At 40.6% G+C, this 24,050-nt stretch overlaps 1 protein-coding gene across 2 annotated transcripts; it reads left to right on the forward strand.

The window, feature by feature from the left end:
• Positions 1 to 1,524: 1,524 nt before the first annotated feature.
• mia3 (MIA SH3 domain ER export factor 3) lies at positions 1,525 to 23,005 on the forward strand. Of its 2 annotated transcripts, XM_085246712.1 has the most exons (28): positions 1,525 to 1,744; positions 3,751 to 3,884; positions 3,967 to 4,053; positions 4,144 to 7,141; positions 8,790 to 9,098; positions 9,842 to 9,972; positions 14,967 to 15,098; positions 15,317 to 15,338; positions 15,428 to 15,516; positions 15,608 to 15,685; positions 15,806 to 15,916; positions 16,002 to 16,073; positions 16,174 to 16,278; positions 16,374 to 16,496; positions 16,603 to 16,690; positions 16,787 to 16,851; positions 16,953 to 17,043; positions 17,208 to 17,346; positions 17,540 to 17,702; positions 17,812 to 17,847; positions 17,955 to 18,022; positions 18,355 to 18,440; positions 18,704 to 18,817; positions 19,366 to 19,425; positions 19,512 to 19,558; positions 19,672 to 19,740; positions 20,179 to 20,557; positions 22,232 to 23,005. In XM_085246712.1, exons 1-28 carry the CDS (start codon positions 1,624 to 1,626, stop codon positions 22,489 to 22,491), a joined length of 6,177 nt encoding a protein of 2,058 aa, XP_085102838.1. In that variant the 5' UTR covers positions 1,525 to 1,623; the 3' UTR covers positions 22,492 to 23,005. The 2 variants fall into 2 exon arrangements, with proteins under 2 accessions (XP_085102838.1, XP_085102839.1); XM_085246713.1 differs by lacking the exon at positions 19,672 to 19,740 and having other exon boundaries at positions 1,526 to 1,744.
• The last annotated feature ends 1,045 nt before the right edge of the window (positions 23,006 to 24,050 follow it).

The raw sequence follows: 24,050 nt of genomic DNA on the forward strand, positions 1-24,050 counted from the left end.
TTTTACATAGCTCATGTTATTCACGGGTTTTTTTTGTTTATTTTTGTTTGTTTGTTTTTTTTTTTACCATTACTCCAAAAATATTTAGCTATGAAATACTGAACTTTTTACTCCACACCATTTATTTTAAAGATTTAGTTCCTTATTATCTTTCACTCAGAAGGATAGCAGCAAGAGTAAAACGGCAGGTTTAGAATATGTTAGTGAGATCTGCTATGATGTATGGTTAGGAGATGTTGGTCCTGACAAAAAGACAGGAGGCAGAGCTGAAGGTTGCAGAGTTGAAAATGTTCATATTTCATTGGGAGACTCTAGACAAAGTTAAAGGGACAAGGTTGAGATGGTTTGGACATGTGCAGAGGAGGGGCAGATATGCTGGACAAGTGATGTAGTGAGTGACAAGTGAATGTAGTGAGGGAGGACATGCAAAGGGTGACAGAGGAGGATGTAAGGGACAGGATTAGATGGAGCCAGATGATCCACTATGGCAACCCATAAGGGTAGTATTATAACTATATTATACGGGGTCTAAATTTTTCTTTTACCTCTTTTCAGAATAGTTACTTAGTAGAAAACAATTATCAGGATCTTGTGTAGTGCCACTTTTCATCAGCAAAGAGGCTCAGTGGTTAGTGCTACTAAAAACCTGGCAGGGCTCTTTTGTGTGGTGTTTACATCTTCTCCCTGTCATTGCACAGGTTTGCTGTTAATCTCATTAATTTCCATCATCGGTTAAATAAATGCTCATAATAAAAATATAATAAGATGCCATTTTTATGAGGGCAGAGGGATTCACATGAGCCTGAAAATCATGCCCAGTGTTCTCTCCACTCTATTTATTTATTTCTTTTCAAATAATAGATTTCCAATGGGCAACACCGCCTTTGTTTTTTACCCTCTCTGTGCCAGCCTATTTAAAAGATCTTGGAAACATCCCTGCCAAAGGCAAACAATGGAATCCATTAAGATAGTAAGATGAGGGCAAGTTATCAAGACACCAATATGAAGGAGCAATCCACAGCAGATATATTTGTATATTAAAAAAAAAGAAAACTACTACAGAGATATTCAGCATATACAAAGCAGTGATGTACATGATTTTCCCAGCCGGCAATAAAGTGTAAAGCACAACTGCAATGCAGGATCATCCTCATTAATCACGGCACAGATACTGCTCCTAAGCGCACATATGCAAAGTTAACTGAGACACATCAGTTAACTTTTTATGACGGTCATTTCGTGCTAAACGATAAATCAAAAGCATTTATGCATTAGTTATTCATATACCATTTTGGTTGTCTTTCCACTGTAGTAGTCAAATATGCCCAATAGTCAAGTATGCATGATAAGGAAACCCTTTTGCACATGCACTAGACTAAATGATAAGCCTCATTTATGACTGCATCTGCTTCATTTTTTCTTTTCTTTTCTTTTTTTTTGGTGTTGTTTTTTCCCCCCACCACGGCCACATGAAGCAGACACATCCAATCATGCATCCTGTGAAAAGCGATCCTGAGCCTACACCCAGCCGGATCTGCTGTGCTGACGTGTCGGCTCCTGCTGCCCAGTGCTCATGCTCCAGCAGCAGCAGCGGAGTCAATCCAGTCAACAGAAACTGCCAGCATGGCAGCAAAACACGTTTACCGACAGGGCTTTTTATTACTTTTATTTAACTTTATGTCAGCCGCAGCCCTGGAGAGAAGGTTCTCCGACATTAAGAGATGCGCCGATAAGGAGTGCAGCAGTAAGTCCGCTGGCTTTCCAACTATTATCTCAGGGGGGCTTCTCTGATGCGTCTTCGCACCATCCCGATACTACAGCCATAAACTGCCGTTATCTCTTGACCTGTTGCCGGTCGATATTTGCGACCTTGATCTCCTCTTGCAATTGTTGTGATGCTGTTTACCTGTGTGATGCCCAGTGAAAACAGGACAAGCAAACATTAACATTAATCATTTGGCTGGGTAGGATTACTGGTTTCGATGCAGCCCATGTTGGCTGGGTGCCTGTCAGCTTCGGCCTGCCTCGCTCCCGGATAGTGGAAGCTAAGGTTAGCAGCTAATTAGCCACCGGCCGGCTCGCTCTGCTAATGTTCGGGGTAAAGGTGATAGGTGAAGTTAAAGCCACGGTGTTTATAGTGTTCAGCCACATTTGCCTCACTCTCATGTGGATTTGTGGGATTGGGCTGCTTTGCCACAAATCAATATGCTTCTGTAACGCTTCTAGCTAGCAAAGTTTACATTTTTACCCTGCCTCCTGACTCTTAACCTCTACATTCAGTGCAAGACTTAATAAAGGACACGCAGCAGTTTTACTTACAATACAGAATATTCATTTAGCAATTGTTAACCACAACCGCAAAGTCATCTATAGGTGATAAGAACGTATTTTTATTGTTGACTTATCATCAGGGGGAGCTAATTTTGACTCATAAAACAGTAAATATCACACACTGTAACTCATAAAACACAAGTCAGAGCTGAAACTCAGCCACTCAGAAAGAAGTCTGAGTGAAATACAAAATTTCAGACAGTGGTTAGTAGCTAATACTTGAATCATAGTTAAAGCTTCACCTTTTCTGCTTTTTGTGCATCAGTTTTGGGCTTATTTTTCTAATGCACGTGTTGTTAAAGTGGCAGCATACATTTCTGTTATTTAGCTTTACATCAGTTAAGTATGTTGTAGTTAAAATGTAGTTGTCCAGTGAGATGTGTGGAATAAATACCTAACAACATAACAGAAGAAAACTGCCGACAGATAAGTACAAGAATTACTGACCATGTATGCTATCATCCCTCTTGTTGACTGATATGCACATTCAGCTGTAAGTATTAGTTATTGTTTATGTTAAGATGTCTTTGTTTCTCTGACACAACAGGCTGTAGGAAATGACAACAAACCAAAATTACTGGTTTCAGCTAAGGGTCGAATGCTTTGTATAAACATCAGCTTTAGCCCGATGTTTTACATCTGGTGCATCCAAGAACCCATCCACCCAGTTTCTTCTGCATATCCAATTCAGGGTCATATTTGGGGTGCAGTCCATTCCAGATGGTCTATCGGAGGCCTGACGAACCATTCACACTTATGGCCAATATAGAATCACCAAGTGCTTTACATGTTGGCTTGTCAAGCAAAAGATTGCTGATTCGATTCTAGCCTGCGATGCAAATAAACCTGGGGGTTTCTGTCATCAGGAAGTAGTTTCTAGAAAACTCACCGGACAATATGAAAGCACCACACAGCGGCCTTAGCCTGCAGTGGATTCAAACTCAGCTTCTTGGTGTGAGGTGACTTGAACTAAGCCCAAAACAAATATCCATCCATCCATCCATTTTCATCCGCTTTGTCCGGGGCCGGGTCGCGGGGGCAGCAGCCTAAGCAAAGAGGCCCAGACCTCCCTCTCCCCAGCCACCTCCTCCAGCTTATCCGGGGGAATACCAAGGTGTTCCCAGGCCAGCCGAGAGATATAATCTCTCCAGCGTGTCCTGGGTCTGCCCCGGGGCCTCCTCCCGGTGGGACATGCCTGGAACACCTCACCCAGGAGGCGCCCAGGGGGCATCCTTGTCAGATGCCCGAACCACCTCAGCTGGCTCCTTTCGATGTGGAGCAGCAGCTGCTCTACTCTGAGCCCCTCCCGGATGGCCGAACTTCTCACCCTATCTCTAAGGGAGAGGCCAGCCACCCAAAACAAATAAAATCTTTGAATAAGTCATTCTTACCCTTTGTTTTTTGTTTTGTTTTTTTCAGTGCTGCTGTGTCGGGGGAAAGCTGTGAATGATTTCTCAGGACCTGATTGTCGGTTCTTGTCTTTCAAGAAATCTGAAACCATCTATGTATATTACAAGCTGTCAGGAAGAAGACCTGACATATGGGCCGGAAGTGTAAGTATACTATAGCACATATTTATTGAGCTCTGGATTTAATTTGTGTAGTTAAAATCCTGAACATGTTCTCTCGCAATAGGTTGGAAGCCACTTTGGCTATTTCCCAAAAGACCTTCTGGCAGTTAACCACATTTATACTGATAACGAATATGAAGTTCCAGCTGAGGTATGGAAATATATAAGAAGATAATCCACTTGTGGATACCACAGATAGTAAGATGTAATTTTTAATTTATTTTTTTTTATCTCTTCTCAGGAAACAGATTTTGTCTGTTTTGACACTGGATTTGACAAGTTTGATAATTATGATGTAGATTTGCTCCTTGGCTTGTCAGCAGGGGAGAATGATAGCGAAAACAACAAAACATCTTACCAAGTCCAAGCAGCAGAAGCAATAGAAACAAGAGAAGAAGTAGCTCAGAGTGAAAAACAAACTGAGCATCATGATAACTTGGAGGAGCTTCATAAAGCCCCTGATGATCAAAGTGCCTCTTCAGCCGTTCTTGATCAGTCAGCTGAAACACCTTTACAAAACACAATGGAGTCCAATGCAGAAGTTGCACGTGATGCTACAGAAGCTGAAGAGGTTAAGGAAAAACATGTACCAGAGTCTGTCCCTGAAAACTTGTCAGAAAAGAGTGAAACCAAAGATACACCCGCAAAATCGGAAGTGGAGTCTGTGCCCAAAGATGATTTTGTTTCAGAAAGCGAACCAGTCTCATCTTCTGAAGGAGTTCAAATCCCTGAGTTGAAAACTACCATTGGTTCAACTTTTGATGCCATCGTCACCGATGAAGAAATCACCGAGAAAATTACCCCTTATGAAGAAGAGGAGGAGAGTGTAGACGTGGAAAACCATCCAGAAAGTGGCACTAATGTTAAAGAAGAAACTCCACTGTTCTCTTTTTCAGAAGACTCCATCAATACTCAACCATCTGTGGAAATCCCCAAGTTAAAAACGACCCTTGGGACAACTTTCGATGCTGTGATCACAGATGAAGACACCACCAAGAAAGTTACCCCGTATACAGAGGAGGACAGTGAAGATGTGGAAGACCATCCCGAAAATAATAGTGATACTAAAGAGGAAACTCCACTGCTGTGTTTTTCAGAAGAATCCGTCAACACTCCAGCATCTGACTCTATTAAAAAGCCTGAAACTCCACTGGCGACACCTGAGGATAAACCAAAGACAGCAGAGGAGAAGAACGTGTGGACATCACTCGGAGATGCTGTGTTTTCAGCTGTCACTGGAGTAGACATAACCACACAAGAAGTGAATTCAGAAGAAGAGGAAGATGATGATGAGCGAGTGCCAATCTCTAAGTTAAAAACTACTCTTGGGACAACTTTTGATGCTGTTGTAACAGATGAAGAAAGCACCAAGAAAGTTACACCAAATCCAGAAGACGACAGTGAGGATGTGAAAGATCAGCCCAAAAATGATAGTGATACTAAAGAGGAAACGCCACTGCTGTCTTTTTCAGGAGAATCCTCTAACACTCCAACACCGGAGTCTCCTAGAAATCCTGAAAGTCTGCCATTGACACCTGAGGATAGACCAAAGACAGCAGAGGAGAAGAATATGTGGACATCACTCGGAGACGCTGTGTTTTCAGCTGTCACTGGAGTAGACATGTCAGCAAAAAAAGTGAATGAAGAGGAAGATGAGGACGAGGAAGACGAGGAGGAAGAGGATGTAAAAACCCATGATGAATCACTCTCGGTAAAATCCCCAGAGGACCCAGAGAACATGGAGCCAGTTCTTCAAGATTCTTTGAATTCTACATCTGATAATTCTGATGTGAATGAAGGCACCAGTGACTCAGAGAAAGTTTTGTCTGATAAGAATGAAAATGATGTAGAAGTTACTGGACATAAGGAAGCTCAGGATGAAACCAAAAAATCAGCAGAGGATCAAATAGAGCATCTAACAGAGGGGATGAGAATATCCACGGAGCCACTGCCACAAGATAATAATTTAGACAACCATGAGGCTGAAGTAACACATATAAAAACCACACATGAAGCCACTGAAGACAAAGACGAGCAGGAGGTTCCCAAGGATTCAGAGATTACTGAAGACAAAGACGAGCAGGAGGTTCCCAAGGATTCAGAGATTACTGAAGACAAAGACGAGCAGGAGGTGCCTAACGATTCAGAGATTACTGAAGACAAAGACGAGCAGGAGGAGCCCAAGGATTCAGAGATTACTGAAGACAAAGACGAGCAGGAGGTGCCCAAGGATTCAGAGGCCACTGAAGACAAAGACGAGCAGGAGGTGCCCAAGGATTCAGAGGCCACTGAAGACAAAGACGAGCAGGAGGTGCCCAAGGATTCAGAGGCCACTAAAGACAAAGATGAGCAGGAGGTGCACAAAGATCCAGATGTCACTGAGGATAAGGCAGCAATACCAGACAGTATTACTGCTGCAGAGCAGAAATTAGACAGTGCAGTGGATGAAAAAGAAAACATGACCGAAAGTGAAAAACACCTCGACTTGTCCGCTAATGAGAGGTCCAGTGACTCAGACCTCAGAGATGATGATAACATAGTAAATGACAGCCTGCCTAATCAGATACCTGATGATTCAATGACAGATTTAGGAAGTAATAACAGTCGAGCAGAATCACCTGTTGATGAGCCAGAGATTCAGGATGCACTACATACAAGGGAGATGATGGAAGAAGATGAGACTCCAGATGCGGAGGAGGGGAACGATGAAGAGAGAGAAGAATTACTTGAAGATGAAAACGCGCTTTTGTTCTCGCAGTCAGACAAAACCTTGCCTGAAACAAGTCCACCTACCGTGTCACCTCCAGAGCCAGAATACAGCGAAAGCGTAATGAGATTGACTCTGCTGTGGGATCACTTCACAGAGGAGAAGATGGAGCAGGTCCAAAAGCTTCTGGGTCTAAAAAATCTCTTCAAACTGGAGGCCATGTTCATGGATCTGGACATAGAGTTTCAGGCTACCCGTCAGTCACAGACGGGTACTACAGAGGACATTGAAAATGCGCTCGAAGGCATCTTGGAAGCCTCTGAGAACACTATCTTGGACGAGATTGAGAAGATGCTTGATAGCCGGGACACTAAACACGACTATCATCACCATATGGACCCAAGTAATTTGGATGAAGAAACAGAAATACTGGACGACTTTCAGGAGCTGGCTTTCAGCCTGCGGCAAAAATATTCAACAGCCAGTGACAGCACGCCTTTAGCACTAGAACTGTCATCAGACACTGAGAAAGGTGGGTTTGATCTGTATTATTTGAAGTATCTTGAGTACAAAAAGGCTTACACGTCTCTGTGGTTGCTTACTCTGCTTTAAACATTGACAGTTGTGCTATTAAATATGTTCATTGCATCAGTTTATAATCAAAGTGAATGCAGAATTTGATACTGTGACGAAGCAGATATCCAGCATCTTGTTTCCAGATAAATAGATAGTGTCGTCATCACGCTAAAAGGGAGTTCAGTTCACACCCAACAGTAATGGAGCCGTTGAGATAGGATTTCCTGCTTTTCTTACCATCCTAACAACAATTAATTGTGGTCACAAAGGGAAAGAAAAACATGTTTTCTTCTCGTTCTCTTTGACATCAGAAACTTCCCCCTAGGTTTTTTCAGTGTAGTCAGCTAGTCAAATCAACTTTTGAGGTGAAATTTTAGATATGTTGACTATCAGTGAACACAGTGACATAAGACTCTGACCTAAATTAAAAGGAAATGTTCATAATTTCATTACAGAAAATTAAATAAATTACTTTTTAAAAGGTAAAAAAATAGCAAAAAGGCCCAAGAGTTTAGTGAACTTACCTCAAATTGCTTATTTTATTCAAACTCCAATCCAGAAAAAACACTCTTAAAGCTATTTTACAACAATAACAGAGGAGAAACTATTCCAAACTTTCTATCTTTTCTCTCACTTTGTTTACTGTTTTGTTTTTCTGAACCAATGGTTTCATTTTTGGGCAGCACGGTGGTTAGCACTGTTGCCGCACAGCAAGAAGGTCCTGAGTTCAATTCCCCCACAGTCTTTCTGTGTGGAGTTTGCATGTTCTCCCCGTGTTTGCGTGGGTTCCCTCCGGGTACTCCGGCTTCCTCCCACCGTCCAAAGACATGCAGCTTGTGGGGATAGGTTAATTGGATAATCCAAATTGCCATTAGGTGTAAATGTGCGAGTGAATGTGAGTGCGAATGGTTGTCTATGTCTATGTGTTCGCCCTGCGACAGACTGGCGACCTGTCCAGGGTGTACCCCGTCTCTTACCCTATGACAGCTGGGATAGGCTCCAGCGCCCCCCGCGACCCTGAAAAGGATAAGCGGAAGCAAATGGATGGATGGATGGTTTCATTTTCACTCAATATACCAATTTAGGTATAGCTTAAGCATCAAGCAGATGGTCACTGTAGTGGATTTTCTGGAGTTATCCCTATCTATTTGTTGATGTACTTCTATTTGAGGAGGTCTGAAAACACATTAGTCTTAGTCAATCTTTTAGGAGACTGATAACGTGACTGTCCAGTGATGGCGCTGGGTATTTTGGCTCTTCAGTGGGCCACAAGGACAGCTCAGCTGCATGCTGATAGTGAAGAGACATAATGTGTTTCTTTATCTTGAGAGTTGACATAGGAAAGGGTTTATGAAAATCCATAAGAGATTAGAATTTCAGAATAACTCTAACCCTTTCTTGTAATGTTAAAAATAACTATATTTCATATTACTAATGCATTTCACTTGAATAATTCTTTTTTCACAAAGCCAAAATGGATTTTCATGATAATGAATTTGTCTTTGCTCTGCAGATGTCATGCAATCTAGAGGCTAGTTCTAGATTTAAAATGTTTAATCTTAAATTTAAGCATTATTGGGTTTTCCCCTATGTTTCCATCTCAGATGAACAGGAATTGAATGTTAAAGAAGATGTGCTACACATTGCTGAGGAAGAATTGGACAAAATACCAAAGGCCGAGAGCGATGACAACCTGACAATAACGGATCCTGAAGAAAAGCCAGCTGAGGTTGAAGAGGAACAGCTGGTTAGACCGGACGTTAGTGTGGAGGAAGATGGTGGACACTTTAATAAAAACAAAGACAATCCGCTGAGCTTCAGCACATCTGATGAGATGCAAAAGGTGCCTCAAGCCACCCTGGAAAATGCCTTCGACATGGGCCTTGGTGTTGAGGTTGAACACTCACCCTCAGGTTAGTAATGTCTTTAGAGCAATGGTGTAATGGAATTAAATTGCAGGTTTCCACCAACAGTTATAATATGTAAGATTACAAAAAGGCTGTGTGGTGTAAATAGTAATACAGGTTCCCCATTGAAATTGTGCCTTGAACCTTAGTGTGCCATGGTCACAAAAAAGGAGCATAAATGTTTGATTCCTAATAAAATGGGGCGATCATGGCTCAAAGAGATGTCAGTTCGTCTTGTAACCGGAAGGTTGCCGGTCTCATCGTTGTGTCCTTGGGCAAGACACTTCACCTGCCGCCTACTGGTGATGCCCAGAGGGGCCAATGACGCGATATGGCAGCCTTGCTTCTGTCAGTCTGCCCCAGGGCAGCTGTGGCTACAACCGTAGCTTGCCTCCACCAGTGTGTGAGAGTGAATGAATAGTGAAATTGTAAACCGCTTTGAGGGTCTCGAAAAGCGCTATACAAATGCAATCCATTATTAAAATATCATTGCTTTTGTGAAATATTTAGAACATGTAAACACATTATGAGAATTTTGGACTTTGGCTACAATAAAATAGGATAATCTTGAGGTCAGCAAATCAGTCACATTAAGCTTCCTCTGGTTTTATCATATTAAAGTTACACTATATTAGTTACATATGGTTTTGCCTTTATGTTGATATTTAACTATATTCTGTTATAGAAGAGCTTTACATAATCCAGCAATAACAAACAGACTTACTAACTGTTAAATTCTGTTTGACAAGGGTCTATGGACTCCATGGAACCAGTGTCCGAAGTGCACGAAGAAGAAGTGGGGTTATTCTCAACAGGGCTTGTTTACACGGGCTGCATCCTTGCAATGATCACGAATAAAACTGCAGAGTGGAGCACTGTGGTAAGTGTACCACCATTGCATACACCACATCCTGTATACATTAGATTCACCACTAATCTAATTCACTAATCTAATTTGTGAAATATTTCAGCAACATCCAAATGAATCTAAATCTGTAATCAGTCTCGATGATCTAACAATTAAAAACGTCAAAATAATGTCCGATTTTTCTGATCTTTCTCTGTCATGTGCAGGGAAGAAGCACAAACATGCAGATTTTTAAGGAACAAGTTAAACAAATTAGTTCTCTATCATCTCCTCTGTCTGCGTATGCTGAATATCTGTTGCTGGTTTGAGTGCCGCACAGAAAAATGAATAAACAAATGTTCCCTTGATGGCTTCTTTAAAGGAAGTAGGAAAGAAAAAACTTATTATATACTTTTTAATGCTATCCCAGGACATCCTAACATCACTCATAGTTCATAGGGACATACTACATACTATACTTGAGTATGCTGCTATTGACTCTTTTTGGCGTGGTTTATTAGATTGGATGATTGAAGTCTGAAGAAACAATTTACTCATTTAACATACAGAGGCCTCGTTATCACGTGGAAGAACAACAGCTTGGCACCTCCAGCAAAACCCAAAACATTTGAACCACGCTTCAGAGCAGATTTTCAAAACATCTCGGCTTCGGAGGCTTGACACAGTGTCGAAACGTCTGTTTCGAGCTTCCCATCCCTACCAAAATTTACTATTTTATTTGAACTTAGAGTGGCTTAGAAATATTACTCGTAAATGAGCAGTACACAGTCCAGAAAAGTATTGGCCTCTCTGATATAGTTACGCACCATATTTTATGTTGCTAGGGTAACCAGATCCGGGCAAACTAAATGTGATGAAAGGGGTTTGTTTGCGAAGACTCTGTGGGACGTGTTGCCAGTGCCGAGAGGGATTTTGATCTAAATTAAAACATGAATACACACATACTGTGCAGGTTACAGGTTTGGCATTGATCAGGTCAATCACAAATAAACTTTGATTTACTCTAATTTAGTTCAACTCAATTACTATAGAATAGACATAAAGAGGAATTTAATTTTTTTTATGGTCCTATGTGGCAGTCTTTGTGCAGTCTTGCATTTCCTGTTTGCATCACTGTAACTGTTAAAATTTCCACCTCTTATCTCTGTGGTAATAATTTGGGGATTTTAGTTGGGAGGCATTCAAAGAGCGAATGGTTCATAAGATCACTGTTTCAAGACTGGGAGGAGACACAAAGCTATCCTCAGGGGTCACAAGCTAGTGGGAAGGGCATCCGGTGTAGTATCTGTAACAAATCAACATGTGGTTCCCTCCTGTGTGGCAACGTCTTGGGAAATAAGGGAACAGCTGAAAGCATGAAAGTACTTTCAGCAAGGAAGCATTCATAGTTCAGCTCATCAATTTTTAAACCAAAATGTTTCTTGTGAGACTAGTGTCATCAGGAGTGTGAGACTGTACAGCATTTTTATATCGAGACAGTGTCCCGCATTTTAAATGACTCTAATTTACAAAAATGGACTTGTGTCAGAATAAAACAACTCAAAGAGAACTTGGATGCATCCCTGCTAAAACCCAAAGATGATTAGCAGACAGAAAAGCTGAAAAGACAGCAACTGCAATGACAGCTGTTGGAAGCATGTACAGAAAACTGTTCCATAGGACCAATTATGAACTTCAGTTTCCATCTATGCTCATCACTAATAATAAAAAAAAACAAAAACAGGAGCCTCAGCTGGAGATGACAGAGTTAAAGATGCTCAGATTTTATTGGAAGTGACCAAGATGCTCAGCAGGATATCAGAGGGTTGGTGTGATAGAGTAGAATTCAAGGAATAGGGTGAAATGGAGGCAAAACACTGTTTTGTTTATAAGTTTGTTTTATAAGAATCACTGGCGAGGACTTTTGTAGAGCCAGCCAAAATGTAGGGCATTGTCGCAATATTTGGGGCAGACGTCACAGACTGTTGTCTTGCTGCTCTGAAAATAGGAGGGGATGGATCGATCTAAATATTGATTATATAGATACCGGCGTTGGTACTGGTATCTGATCAATACTTGTGTGATAGGATTGATCCTTTAGTTTATCTCCTCTGAGCATGTCGCTTCAGTTACATCAAACAGTAAGCATGTCTGTTCAAGCATCCCCACAGCCCTGTCCACACTTCGCTCATCTTCCTTCTTCCAGTTCTGCCGTAATTGGTTCTGATGTCACTCAATTTAACACTTAAATTTTACTGAAACTGAAAAAATATATCCTGAACATGAAAATATTTAAGTAATTTAAGTATAGTATAAGAACCCTTTTTGGTTCACTATCAAGTCATTTTTATTTATTAAGCACATTTAAAATAACAGGGGTTGACAGAAAGCGGTTGCCAGGAGGGCACATTTAAATTCCAGCGCTTCAAAAAAAAGACAAAAAGTGGGAAAAACAGTCGAAGGTGCACTTGTGATTTGTTGACCAATTAATGCAAAACTCACAATTATTTGTCATAAAAACGTATTCAGATTCACCTCATAAATCATTACATGCGGCTCTTAAAAGTACTGACGCAGGCAAAGCTGGGTCTGTATATACTTTATATAATAGTATACTTTATACTGTATATAATATTGAATAGATACCAAAAATTGCAATGTTGCATTCCACTATCCCACATTTTTCCGCATGAATAAACTCTTTTCCCCACATATAGTTTTTGGGGAGCTGGAGACTTGCATGACTTTAGAGACTTTTGTTCAGCCAGCCAAAATGTGGGACAGAGGATTAAAATCGTGTGGGTACACTTCTGGTCGCCCTACATAGACGTCGGTCTTACTGCTCTGAAAGTGTGGTGCATTATGTGAGAACTCAAATTTCCAGTTTTCCCTGAACGCCCCCTCCGGCCCTCCCCCTGCCTTGTTGACTGTCGCGGTACAGGCTGAAGTTCGACACAGCCGGTGCTGAGCTGGCTGCTGGGGCTAACGGCCTTATTGTGGCATGTACAGGCAGATAATGTGTTGTTGAGTTAGTGTAGCCTTTTTTGGTCGCTACAGTCGTTATCCATAATCAGAACCACCAACTCTGCTAACGACCGTCGCTTCACGATAACTGCTGTGAATGGGATTTGACGGGTGATCTTTAATTACCGTTAGCAATTCGTTGTTACCAACTCCTATCTCCACTATTTTACGTTGTCCATTTGTCTAACGACCGCTTATTTGTCTTTCATACGCGGGAGACATTAACGCTCCTGAATAACGAGCGTTTGCTTAACGATACAGTTACTTTGTGAATAGCTAACGTGCTAGGCAGCTAGCTGATACCTGTCAAACTAGCATCTGGCTAGTTCCGTTCTTGTTTTTAAACACGAGAATGGAGAGGGAGACATTATCCCTGCCTGTCATGGAACCGGAGAACACATATGTAGTTTTTGTGGAGGAACTGCAACATGTAAGTATTCATTACAGTATTTAAAAAAAAAAAAAAAAAAAAAAAGCCAGACTGACACCTATATGAATATTATTATTTACGCTGTCACGGCCTGTGGGGTTAACCATGACGTGTTAATTAGCAGGTGGCTGATGGATAATGACTTGGACGGTTCCTTGTCCTAAATCTACTCACCAAACTTGCCTTTAGTATTAGCAGCAGTCGACCGGGTCTTGTATATTTGATTGAAGACCTTTCACTGTCCTGTGCCCTTTTCATTGCTTTCTAACTTTTCTTACAGCCTAGCCTTTGTTGAATTTGTATTGAACATTTAGAACTGAAAAGCAGTAAATTGAAGAGAGGCTTTTAATATTTGCCATTAGTATTAAGGCAGCTGTAATCCCTGTATTTTATTAGAGCCACGGAGTGAGAGCATGTATGTGTTTGCTACTGTTGTCTCATGGGGAGTTCAAAGGTTTCTTTGTGATTGGACTAATATGCTCGGTTTGGTATGACTGGGCATAAATGAAGCTAGTTTAACTATAAAGTGAAACCCACCTAGCTTGTGAAAGAGAAAAGCTTGTAGTATGAATTGCTCCCTAATCAAGTAATGTATGAAATGCTACATCACTTCAAAATGTATGTATAGAACAATGTAGAAAAACACGTTATTTTTATGTTAATAAATAACCAACAGAATTATTTTGGTGACTAAACTGAGAGTGTAGACTAATCTTTTTGTGTTTTTATATCGATCCTGTGTCCTTTATCACATACACTCAGCTGCCACTTTATTAGATAAATACTTGGGGGCTTGGCAATGTTTTCCAGTTTTCTGTTGTCCAATCCTGCTGAGCCCATGTCAGTCATATCATTAGTTTCCTGTTCTAGCTTACAAGAGTGGCACTTCTGCTGCTGCAGTAGCCTTTCAGCCTTAAGATTCGTTGTGGGACAGAGATGCTCTTCTTGCTAATCTTGGTTGTAATGAGTGCTTATTTGAGTTACAGATGACTCTTTACTGATGTGTCATAGTTTGGTAAATGTTTGCACAGTGTGTTAGTCTAACGGTAGATTTAATTTGATGTTTAATCAGAGCTTCTGCAGTGTTTTTATTGTATATTGTCTAGTTTGTTTTTCCATTGGGCTTTTTTGTTTATTTATTTTGCAGCCAGATTTATAGTCATAATTATTTTGATACATTTTGAAACATGGTAACTCTCTTGTCTCTTTTTAATTAAGTGTCTTTGAGCTAAATAAAAAAAACAAACATTTTTGTAAACCAAAGTATTCATGCAATAGCCTGAACTTAAGCTTTTACTGAGAGGAAAAAGTGATGTTGTGATAGGCAAAATGAGAATATGAAAGGAAAAGTGCAATCAAGTTATAAGACAAAATAAGAGCATCACTATGAAAATAATTTTCAATCAATTTCTTTTTCAATCTTCTTTTCACCACTTTTGAAAGCTGTGTTTGTAACTAGAAATCGATATAATTGAATTGCATAGTGCTAGTTTAACCATCTGTTTCCAGTTTAATTTCGTTCTCCAGAGTTAAAGCTGTGGTTGTGGGGTTGTTGTTTTTTTTGTCTCTTCAGATGATTTCATTGCTGCCAGAAGAGTGGAAGCCAGGAGAAACTTTGTTTGGCTGTCCTTGGCAAGCTGTTGTCATCACTGCTTTGGTTGGAGTATTGACCTTCACCCTCTTCTTCTGGAGGACTGTGCTGGCAGTAAGTGTTGTGATATTGCTGCTCTGTTTATTTGGTGCCTGTAAAATGCCAATATTATTTGTATGAGCTTTGATTTAATAAGGCTTTGTATCCCCCTGGGTTATACTCCCATTGGATTGAGTTATACACAGTATAAAATCTTCCATATTTAGGTCATTGTTGGATGATATTATACACTGTAAGATTTAAAATTGATTTTTTTAATTTTATTTTTAAAGATAAAGAAGAAAGAGTACCTCGGTAAGTTTTCAGTTATAATTTTTGCACAACATGACAAAATGCATATGTGTACGGCCTCATTGATTGTGTGCTTTGTGTAATGGGAAAAGTGGATGAAAAAAGACTCGGAGAGCAAATCCAGGTGCACAAAAAGGAAAAGGATGAAGCTCTCGCCAAAATGGCTGAACTCCAGAAACAGGTGAGCCCCAGAAAGAGAAATGTTGTTGAGTTTCTCCTATACAAAAACAAACAAAACACATCTGATTCATGTTTTCTTCTTTTTGTAAAAGACTGAACAACTGAAAGAAAATCAAAAACAGTCAAAGGAAACTGTTAGTTGTACAGTGAAAAAGATGCAAGAGCTAGAGGTAAGCAGTAAGAGTCTTTCTCATATGTATTTAGTCTTACGTAACCGGGTTGAATCTTTGTTGACACTCAGTTATTTGTTGAAGGGTTGTCGTTAATTTTTTTTTCTTTACTGTTTGCAGAGTAAAGTCTTACAGGCTGAAACATTGAATAAACAGATGGCCGAGGAAAAGGACAAATACGCACAGCTACTGGAGGAAGAGCAGGCAAACACTCTCCAAAATGAAACCAGAGTAAGTGTTTCATTTGCTTTCTGCTCGTTGTTATTTGCGTTCTTTTCACTGATTCATGCTGCAATTATTTATTTATTTTTAACAGATTGAGAAATTAGAGAAGTTAAACGAGAAGCTACAAGCTAACAGGAAAAAGATTCAGGAAGCGCTCTCTAAGGTACAAATCCTTTTGGGATATTTTTTTTTGCAAACTCTGTAGTGTTACTGTGACCTTTTAGCTTTAATTTATCTCATAAACTGTTTTCTTTCATCCATAGACTACTGTTCTCCTGGATGAAGCCAAGATTCGGGAAGATGCCCGAAACGTTCAACAAAAATGTCTTGAAAAAGAGTTTGCTGCGTTAAAGGACGAGAACAAAACAGTAAGACAGATATGGATATTTCTCTTTTATATTGTCATTAATCTGAATGCCTAATCAGATTTAATTTATGCTTTTTACCCTGCCTCTTCTAACAGCTGAAGGTCACCATTAAAAGCTGGGAGGAAAAACACACAGAGCTTAATGAGAAGATTAAAGTCTATCAGAAGTCCCAGAAAGAACTGGAGGACTCTGTGGTGCTCAAAGATCACAATGTGGAGGTCATTTTTTTTCACTAACTACTGTCATAACTCTTCCTGATTTTTGTTATTATTTATTTATTTATTTATGAAATTGTCTCATTCTTGCACAATATGTCCACTTCAGGTGCTGTCTGAACTTCTGTCTGACCTGGAAGCTTGTGATTTACAAAAAGGTGACACCAAAGTTTTGGCCAATGGTGAAGTAGCACCTGGTAAGTTTGTAGTTTATCAGAATATTTATGGATGAAATACGGCGAGTAGTTTTATTAACCACTGTTTAATAATATAGTGTTTTGTTGTTCTTTCAGTGTCTCTTACAGACAAGAAGACGGCCGTAAAGAACAGAATCAAACAGATGATGGATGTTTCTAGGGTGAGATATCAACAGATGTTGTAAAGCTTATTATATTTTAGTTTATAGAGGATTGTTCGGTTTCTAAATGTTATTGCATTTTCCTGTATTTTTCCCTACAGGTTCAGACCACTCTTGCTGTAGTTGAAGAAGAGCGGGATCGCTTCATGACAAAACTACTGAATGAAGAGAAGTCCAGGAAGGCAATGGAAGGTACATTGTGAATTTGTTTAATGTCCTCGGGATTCCCATACACTTGTTTGCCATACACCTAGGGGTCATTTTTGACCCAAGGACAACACAAGGGTTAAGAAGTTGTGTAATTCAGTTGGGTATCTGCATCCTACTAAACTCCTCTTTGTTTTATTTTAAAACAGAGCAACACCAGGAGCTTGAACATGCAATCTCAACCCTGAAAAGTGAGAAGAGCCACATTGAAAACCAGTTCAAGATCCTCCAGCAGAAAAACGAAATCATGGTCGAAATGTATCAGCAGAAGGAAAATGCCCTGCAGCAGTAAGTGAAGTCTTCAGCAGATTCGAAATTGTTACTTCCTGTCGTGAATGTCTGAAAGTCTTCTGTATTTTTGTAGTTGTAAATTTTACTTGCTGTCTTTACACCATGAATGATGATGATGAGTAAGTGAAACCTCTCATCAGTTGTGATTTGTAGAAGGACTGGGAGTTACTGTGTTTCTCTGCGCACACAGGAAATTAACGAAGGAGGAGCTGGAGCGGCGCAGCAAAGAGAATCTGCTGTCAGAGGTTGGAGGGAAAGCTGTTGAAGCTGAGGAGCAGGTTAAAATTTTAAGGCAGCGCATTAATGAGATGGAGGACCAGATGAAGAAGACTGAGGAAGTCTACAAAGAGCAGGTAGACTGTGTGTTTGTTTGTTTTTTATCTTAACGTTTTCAGATTAGCCAACAAAATAAAAACATTACTCCAATCTGAATCTCGGCTGAATGGGATTTTCTTTCTTTAGATCAAAGAGCAGGAGAACAAAACTCACTCAAACTGGGTATGTTTCCACACCGTTTATTTACAGATGCGATAAATAATTTATTCGGTCTGCGTAAGATTAGTATTGAGCTAAAGCATTACTCTGCTTCTTTGTGCTGCCTGCAGGTGAACGCTCGTAATGCAGAGCGAGCTCTAAACCAAGAGAAGCTCGAATCATCGAAGCTTCGTGAAAAGTGAGTTTTGGCAGTTGTTAAAGCTTCCTTGTTGTTCTGGAGTATCAGAAATTTTGTTTGTTACTCATAATGAGGCTGTTTCTATACAGGAAGTTGCGAAAGCCTGAAAATGTTTAGTCGTTACCTCACATCATAGCTGTTCCTATTACTGCTTAATGTGACTTCAGGCTGAATAGATTGGAGGCTATTGATTGTTTGTTTTTGTTTTTTTTTGGACAAACTGTGAAATTATTTAATGACGTCACCTGTTACATTTTCATCAGATAATTAAAATTGCCGTTAGTCACAGCCCAGTTTAACTGCATCTGAGCTGTTTTTCTTCCTATTCACAGATTGGCTGTACTCACCTCTCAGCTCAATGAGCGCCGCGCTCCTCTCTTCAGACCAAACTCTGGTCAGCCTGCAGGCCCTCGCCAAGGTAAGCAGGCACATCTCACCCTCTGTTTTATTTCCATCAGCTCAGCTGTCATCCCGAAGAACCACTGAAGATAATACTGTTTTCTGTTGCGGGGCAGGGGGGCTCCAGTTTTGCCTCATATGTGTTCTGATTGTGTATTTGTCCTGTTCATGTGCTTGATTTTTCTTGGAGACCCTGAAGTGACCCTCTTTATTGCATGACTTGTGTTGTTTTGTCAGCTGCAGTTCTTTTCTTTTGGTAAATTGACGGTTCAATTGTAACAGGTGACTCATACGGGCCCTCTCCTGTGAGTGGGGGTGCACCATCCCCACCTATAATGATTGAGGGTCCCAGGCGTCCTCCTTCTGCCCCAGTTGCACGGAGAATTGACCCGTTTGGTGAGTCCAAGTGGATTGCTTCCCCCACTTCCTTTTTACCCAAGTGGAACATCACTCTCCGTTACAACCTCATCTCTCTCCTCTTTCCCTCCTGACTTTATTTTTCTTTTCAGCTCTCTCACCTCAAGTTTTCCTTTTATGTTTTTTCCTAGTGTGTATTGCATCCTGATTCCTTCGGGTACCAGCTCTTATTTTCACCCTCCCTCCCCTTCCAGTTGGATCATTTGCTTGTTTCTGTTGAAATGTGCTTTTGCTTTTGTTTCATTAAAAACAAGATTAGATTGTGGAAGAAGATTTTCTGAATTTGTATGTGTATGTGTGAATAAGTTATTCTTAGAAATCAAAGATGATTTCATTTAAATGCAAGGGTTTGGGTTTTTTTTTTTTTTTTTTTTTTTTTGTACCTCTGATTTATTTTTTTAATTTTTTTTCCTAGTGTGTACACTCTCTTTGTTTCCTCTTACTCTGTGTGTTGCGGCTGTGTTTTCCCTGCGAAGGGGCTCCATGGAGTTTTGGTTATTCATAGTTTTGTGTTTTTCTACCCTCAGGTCCTCGCCCTCCATCAGATCCCCATGGTCGTTACCCTGAAAAACACATCTCTGGGATGGGTATGTCCTCTGCAGTTTGTGCATTTCGAAGGTTTTGTGTTTATTTTGAACCTGTTATTAATGCAGTACTGTTTCCCCTCTTTCAGACATGATGGGCCCACGTAGCTCATCTCCAGCCAACTTGGATGCATCTGTAAGTTTCTTTTTAATCATATCAAACCCATTTTTATGTGATACCATCTCTCCTTTCATGTGTAGACTTAGAGCTCCTGCTGCATTTCCACTGTTTGTCCTAATCTGAAACAGACGCAAGCAGTAGATCCACAGATAAAAACAGAGACTAAGGCTGAGGTCACCACAGAGAATCCAGAGGCAGTGAGTACAGATGCTGTCAGTCCAGGTGTTGGTGTGAAGGTGTTTGGAAGCACTCCACATCCTCTTCCCTTAAGCTGGATTTGGATTTGGAAGGGGATCAAAGGCTCTTCTTTTTCTCTGGGGCTGACTAAACATTTTTTTAGGCTTAGTGTGTTTTTCATCTCACTGCACTGAAAGAAACAGCAACTCAAAAATGTGTCTTGAAAATACTGGGGTTATGAAAAATTGCAGAGTATGTGTGTCATATATCAAGATGCTATGAAAGTGGCTTGTTTTTAATCCAAATAACCATGGTGTGTGGTTAGTGGTCATGTGATTAAACCCTGGCTAAATGCACTGTGTGGTTTCTGGATCACTTCACTGCATGACAAAGTGTTAGCCCATCTATACTCTCATGAAAGTTGTCACTTCAAATTGTCATGTTTGTTTGTTTTCCAGGGTCCAGGATCCTTCATAGCATCACCAATCAGGGACTCACCTGGACCCATGGTCCACGGACCTCCACCTGGTCCTGCACCCTATGATCCAATGCTCCCTCCTGGCCGTCTGCCACCACCCATAGCTTACAGACCACCGCGACCTGGCCCATATCACCTCCCACCTGGCCCTCCTCTTCTTCAAGGTCCTCCCCTACCAGCTAATGGACACCCAGGTATGCCCCTGCCTGGACCAATGGGAGGAGAGTTTGGACCCCCCAATGGACTTGCAATTCCCCCCAGGCAAGGCCCTGGCCCAGGCATTGATCCCCGGGGTCCGCTCCCACCGCAATTCCGTCCCCCTCCACCTCATCACTTTGGACCGATGCCTCCTCCACAGGGTACGTTCAACTTTTTGTTATATTTATAACACTATATTTTTAGGTCCATATAAACCTGATGTGGACCTCTTTATATGCCAGACTTTCTCATTTTAGTTTTAGCCAAAATGGGAAAAGTTCACTAAAATGTTATAGTTGTACTGAGTAGGGCTGTAACTAACGTTTATTTATGTAGTCGACTAAGCTGCCAATTTTTCTTTGATTAGTCAACAATTATTTCCATAACTCTTATCTCCACTTCCCTCAACAAATTACAATGACCCAGGAAGCATGAATTTGAAAATAATCAAATATATTTTCAACATTACTCAACAGGACCGTCAGAATAAAAATGAAATAAATTAAAAAAAATAACGCGCAAATAGGAAACTAAAAATGGCTTTTGTCCATAAGGTCAAATAAAGATTAAATCAAAAAGATTTAATTTCTAGTCCAAAATAACACATTTCAAGATGTTTCAGTTCATGAATTCATGATTGCAGTGGACATATCTTTGAGATGATGTCCCCAGCTGTTGAAAACCACGCTAAAGATGCTCTCTGTCATGACTTCAGCCATTTGAGAGGTGGATGAGTCTCTTTACAGGACAAACTCATCTATACGACTTTGCTTAATACTAGTAAAATAGAATTGGAAAACTGTCATTTCTAGTAAAACACAAACTCTGGGACATACTTAGATCAGTTGAACTGCCAACAGACAGTCTGTTGTCATCATCTTCAGTATTCTTCAGATTCAGATTCATCATGCAGAAGAAGAGCAGCAAGCTATTAGACATGATTCACAGTGGAGTTGAGTGAGTCCAGATAGATTGACGTAGAGGCAGTGTTATGGTAAAGCCCGGAAATGGACTCCATTTGTAGCCGCTTGCAATGCTTAAAATTTGATGAAGAGCAGCCATTCATAAACAAAGCAGATAATAGCATGATGGTAAATGAGCAGAAAGTAGTGCAGTGTACCACATGATGAGAGGAGTTACGGCTTTAACAAAAAAATATATATATATATTTTTTTAATGTTTATACATGACATTTTCTCACATTTGCCACCATTAATTTCTAGTCATACAAGCCAATCTTACTTGGACTTAAAAAATATATAATAAACTGATCAGGGAAGCCATTCATATAGTTCGCCTTATCAACTCTTCGGTTTTAACTAGTTTAAGGTGGCATTCTGGCTTTCTAATACTCAGCTTTTGGCAGATTTAGATTCTGTTTGTAGCAGCTGAGGGGTTCCTTGGACTTACGAGATGAACATACACAATGCTTATCTCTTATTAAATAATGCCAACTTTATGCTTCCCTTCTAAAAATGGCAAATAACATAATCTGCTGCTGTGGTTTTCATCCTGGCTGACTAACATGAAACAGGAAGGGCCGGGGCGAGCTGGTCAGCAGTAGCTGAACTTTCAGAATAGGTGGGAGGGGATTGTCCACAAGTAAATGAAATGCAGATGCTAATTTGGTGCTGATTTAAAAATGAAAAGAAAAAAATTGAGTTGCAGAATATATTCTGGTCCCTGTTCATCTACTTGGGCTACTAAAGTCTGTGTAAGAAGACCCTGAGGCAGAAGAAGGCAAAGGCTTCTTTATTTCCTGAAAGAAGTACAGACCTGGTCTTTGGTCTTTTTTGTCTGTGTGACCATCATTTCCCTGCGATTTTCCTGTTTAGGTGTCCGTGGGCCCATGGGACCTCGTCCACCCTTCCCTCCTGACATGCGCTTCCCATTACCACGTGACCACCCTGGCCAACCTGTGGACCTGCCTCTAGGTGCCCCGCCTCATCCAGCACATCCTGGTGATGCTTATGGCCCGCCTGCACCCGATGCCCTCCAGAACTCTGTAGCCGCTCACAGCGTCCCCAGACAAGACCTGCACGTGAAGCAGGAGGCCCCTCAGGACTCAGCCAGGCCAGAAATGGTCAAGCCTTAAATATGCCACCAGCTATGGCAGAGGACTCAAACACCCCCGTTAACTAAACCTGTCACAATAACAACCCAGATCCAGTACAAACAAAGATCATGATTATTTTCATAGTCCAGATGCAAATGTTCTTACAGCGAGGCCCGCAGATTAAAGAATGATCAGTTATGTCTGAAATGTGAGCTGAAAGGGTTGCCACTTTTCTAAACAGCCTGTGCAATAACACTTCGTTTTATGCCAGATTTTCATTTGTGTTGATCTTTAAGAAAATTATATAGCTATGATTTTTAAAGGGGCAGTTTTTTTTTTTTTTTTTTTAAATGTCATTTCCTGTGGAAATTGTTTTTTAAAATTGAGAAACAGGAGGGAGGTTTAGCTTCTAGCATTTCAGGAATACCATGATTTTTCCCAAAGCTCTTGCTTTACGTACAAATTTCAAAGCAAATGTGTAATTTGACGGCCAGATGTATAACTTATTTTACTATGTTGGTAGAACTTTTATTAATAAAGAATATAAAAGCTGTGTGTGGTACGTTAATACTGAGGATGTTTTTTGTAGGGTGTGCGATGAAGAATATATGTGAAGAAATAAGGCGTACATCTGTGCTGTTATACAGACATGTTGGTCCGAAAGCTGCTGTTTCGTATTTGCTGTCTACTGCTCAGTGATTGTGCTGTTGGTGGGACAAGGACAAAAAAGCTGCTCGGTTAATCTGATTTGCTGAGCTGGGAAGTCGTTCCACCAACATGTTAATGTGCTTTTAAGTCAGAATGTGAAAACGTACAGAGACAATGTGTTTGCATTTTTATTGCTCAGAGTGATGATGACAGTTTTTGTTATTTAATTACCTGGGGTTTCTTTTTCTGGTTTACAGCTAAAATGTAACTTTTGTAGCTAATCCAGGTCCCTCTATGTGGAGGGAAAGTGTTAGAACAGAATGCCATAATTCAAATTAAAAATGAGGGGAAAAAAATTATTTGAAATACGTGAATTTGCTCCATTAATCAAAAACGTCTCTTAGTTAACCAAATATTTACTTTGACCCGCCGTGTGTCTGAGTATGACGTCAATAAGTTGGCCACCTGTGCAACAAAAGTTTCTCAGACTTCCCAAGACGTTTTTTTATGCTCGAGTGGGAGTTCATGTGAGTTTTCAGTCTTTTTCCGCTTACTCCACTACCAAAAGAATGTGTAAGGAGTAAATACACAACACTGCTTCTCACTGTCCTAGGAGACTCTCATTCATGCTTCATCTCGGATTCAGCGCTGGCTTTGGGCCACTTCTGCCTTTGTGCTCTGAGGATTGTATGCTATGTGATAGAAACTAGGGTGTCTTGTGGGCTGGATCTGGCACTCGGTGGTAGATTTCTCCAAGTAGCCCCTCCTAAAGCCATTGATGTCAGTGGTAGTAACATTGTGGTGTTGGCTTTTTGGTGGAAATTCTTGGATATGGTGTTACTGACCACCATCTTACAAACCACATTTACCCGAATATTCAGGAAGCTGGAATACCCAGAGGTAACCTGCACAGAAAGTACCCTGGCCAAAGCAGGGGATTTGAACCAGGA

The sequence above is a fragment of the Mchenga conophoros genome, linkage group LG15, assembly GCF_057382185.1.
Source record: "Mchenga conophoros isolate Kocher_MC1m ecotype Shallow Benthic linkage group LG15, M_conophoros_male_GT1.1, whole genome shotgun sequence".
NCBI lineage: Eukaryota > Metazoa > Chordata > Actinopteri > Cichliformes > Cichlidae > Mchenga > Mchenga conophoros.

Coding starts and splice junctions, on each gene's coding strand:
- mia3 (XM_085246712.1), top strand. CDS start 1,624: ATGGCAGCAAAACACGTTTACCGACAGGGCTTTTTATTACTTTTATTT. Junction 15,517..15,607: donor TGGCTGAACTCCAGAAACAG/GTGAGCCCCAGA, acceptor TTTTTGTAAAAG/ACTGAACAACTGAAAGAAAA. Junction 16,279..16,373: donor TAAAGGACGAGAACAAAACA/GTAAGACAGATA, acceptor CTCTTCTAACAG/CTGAAGGTCACCATTAAAAG.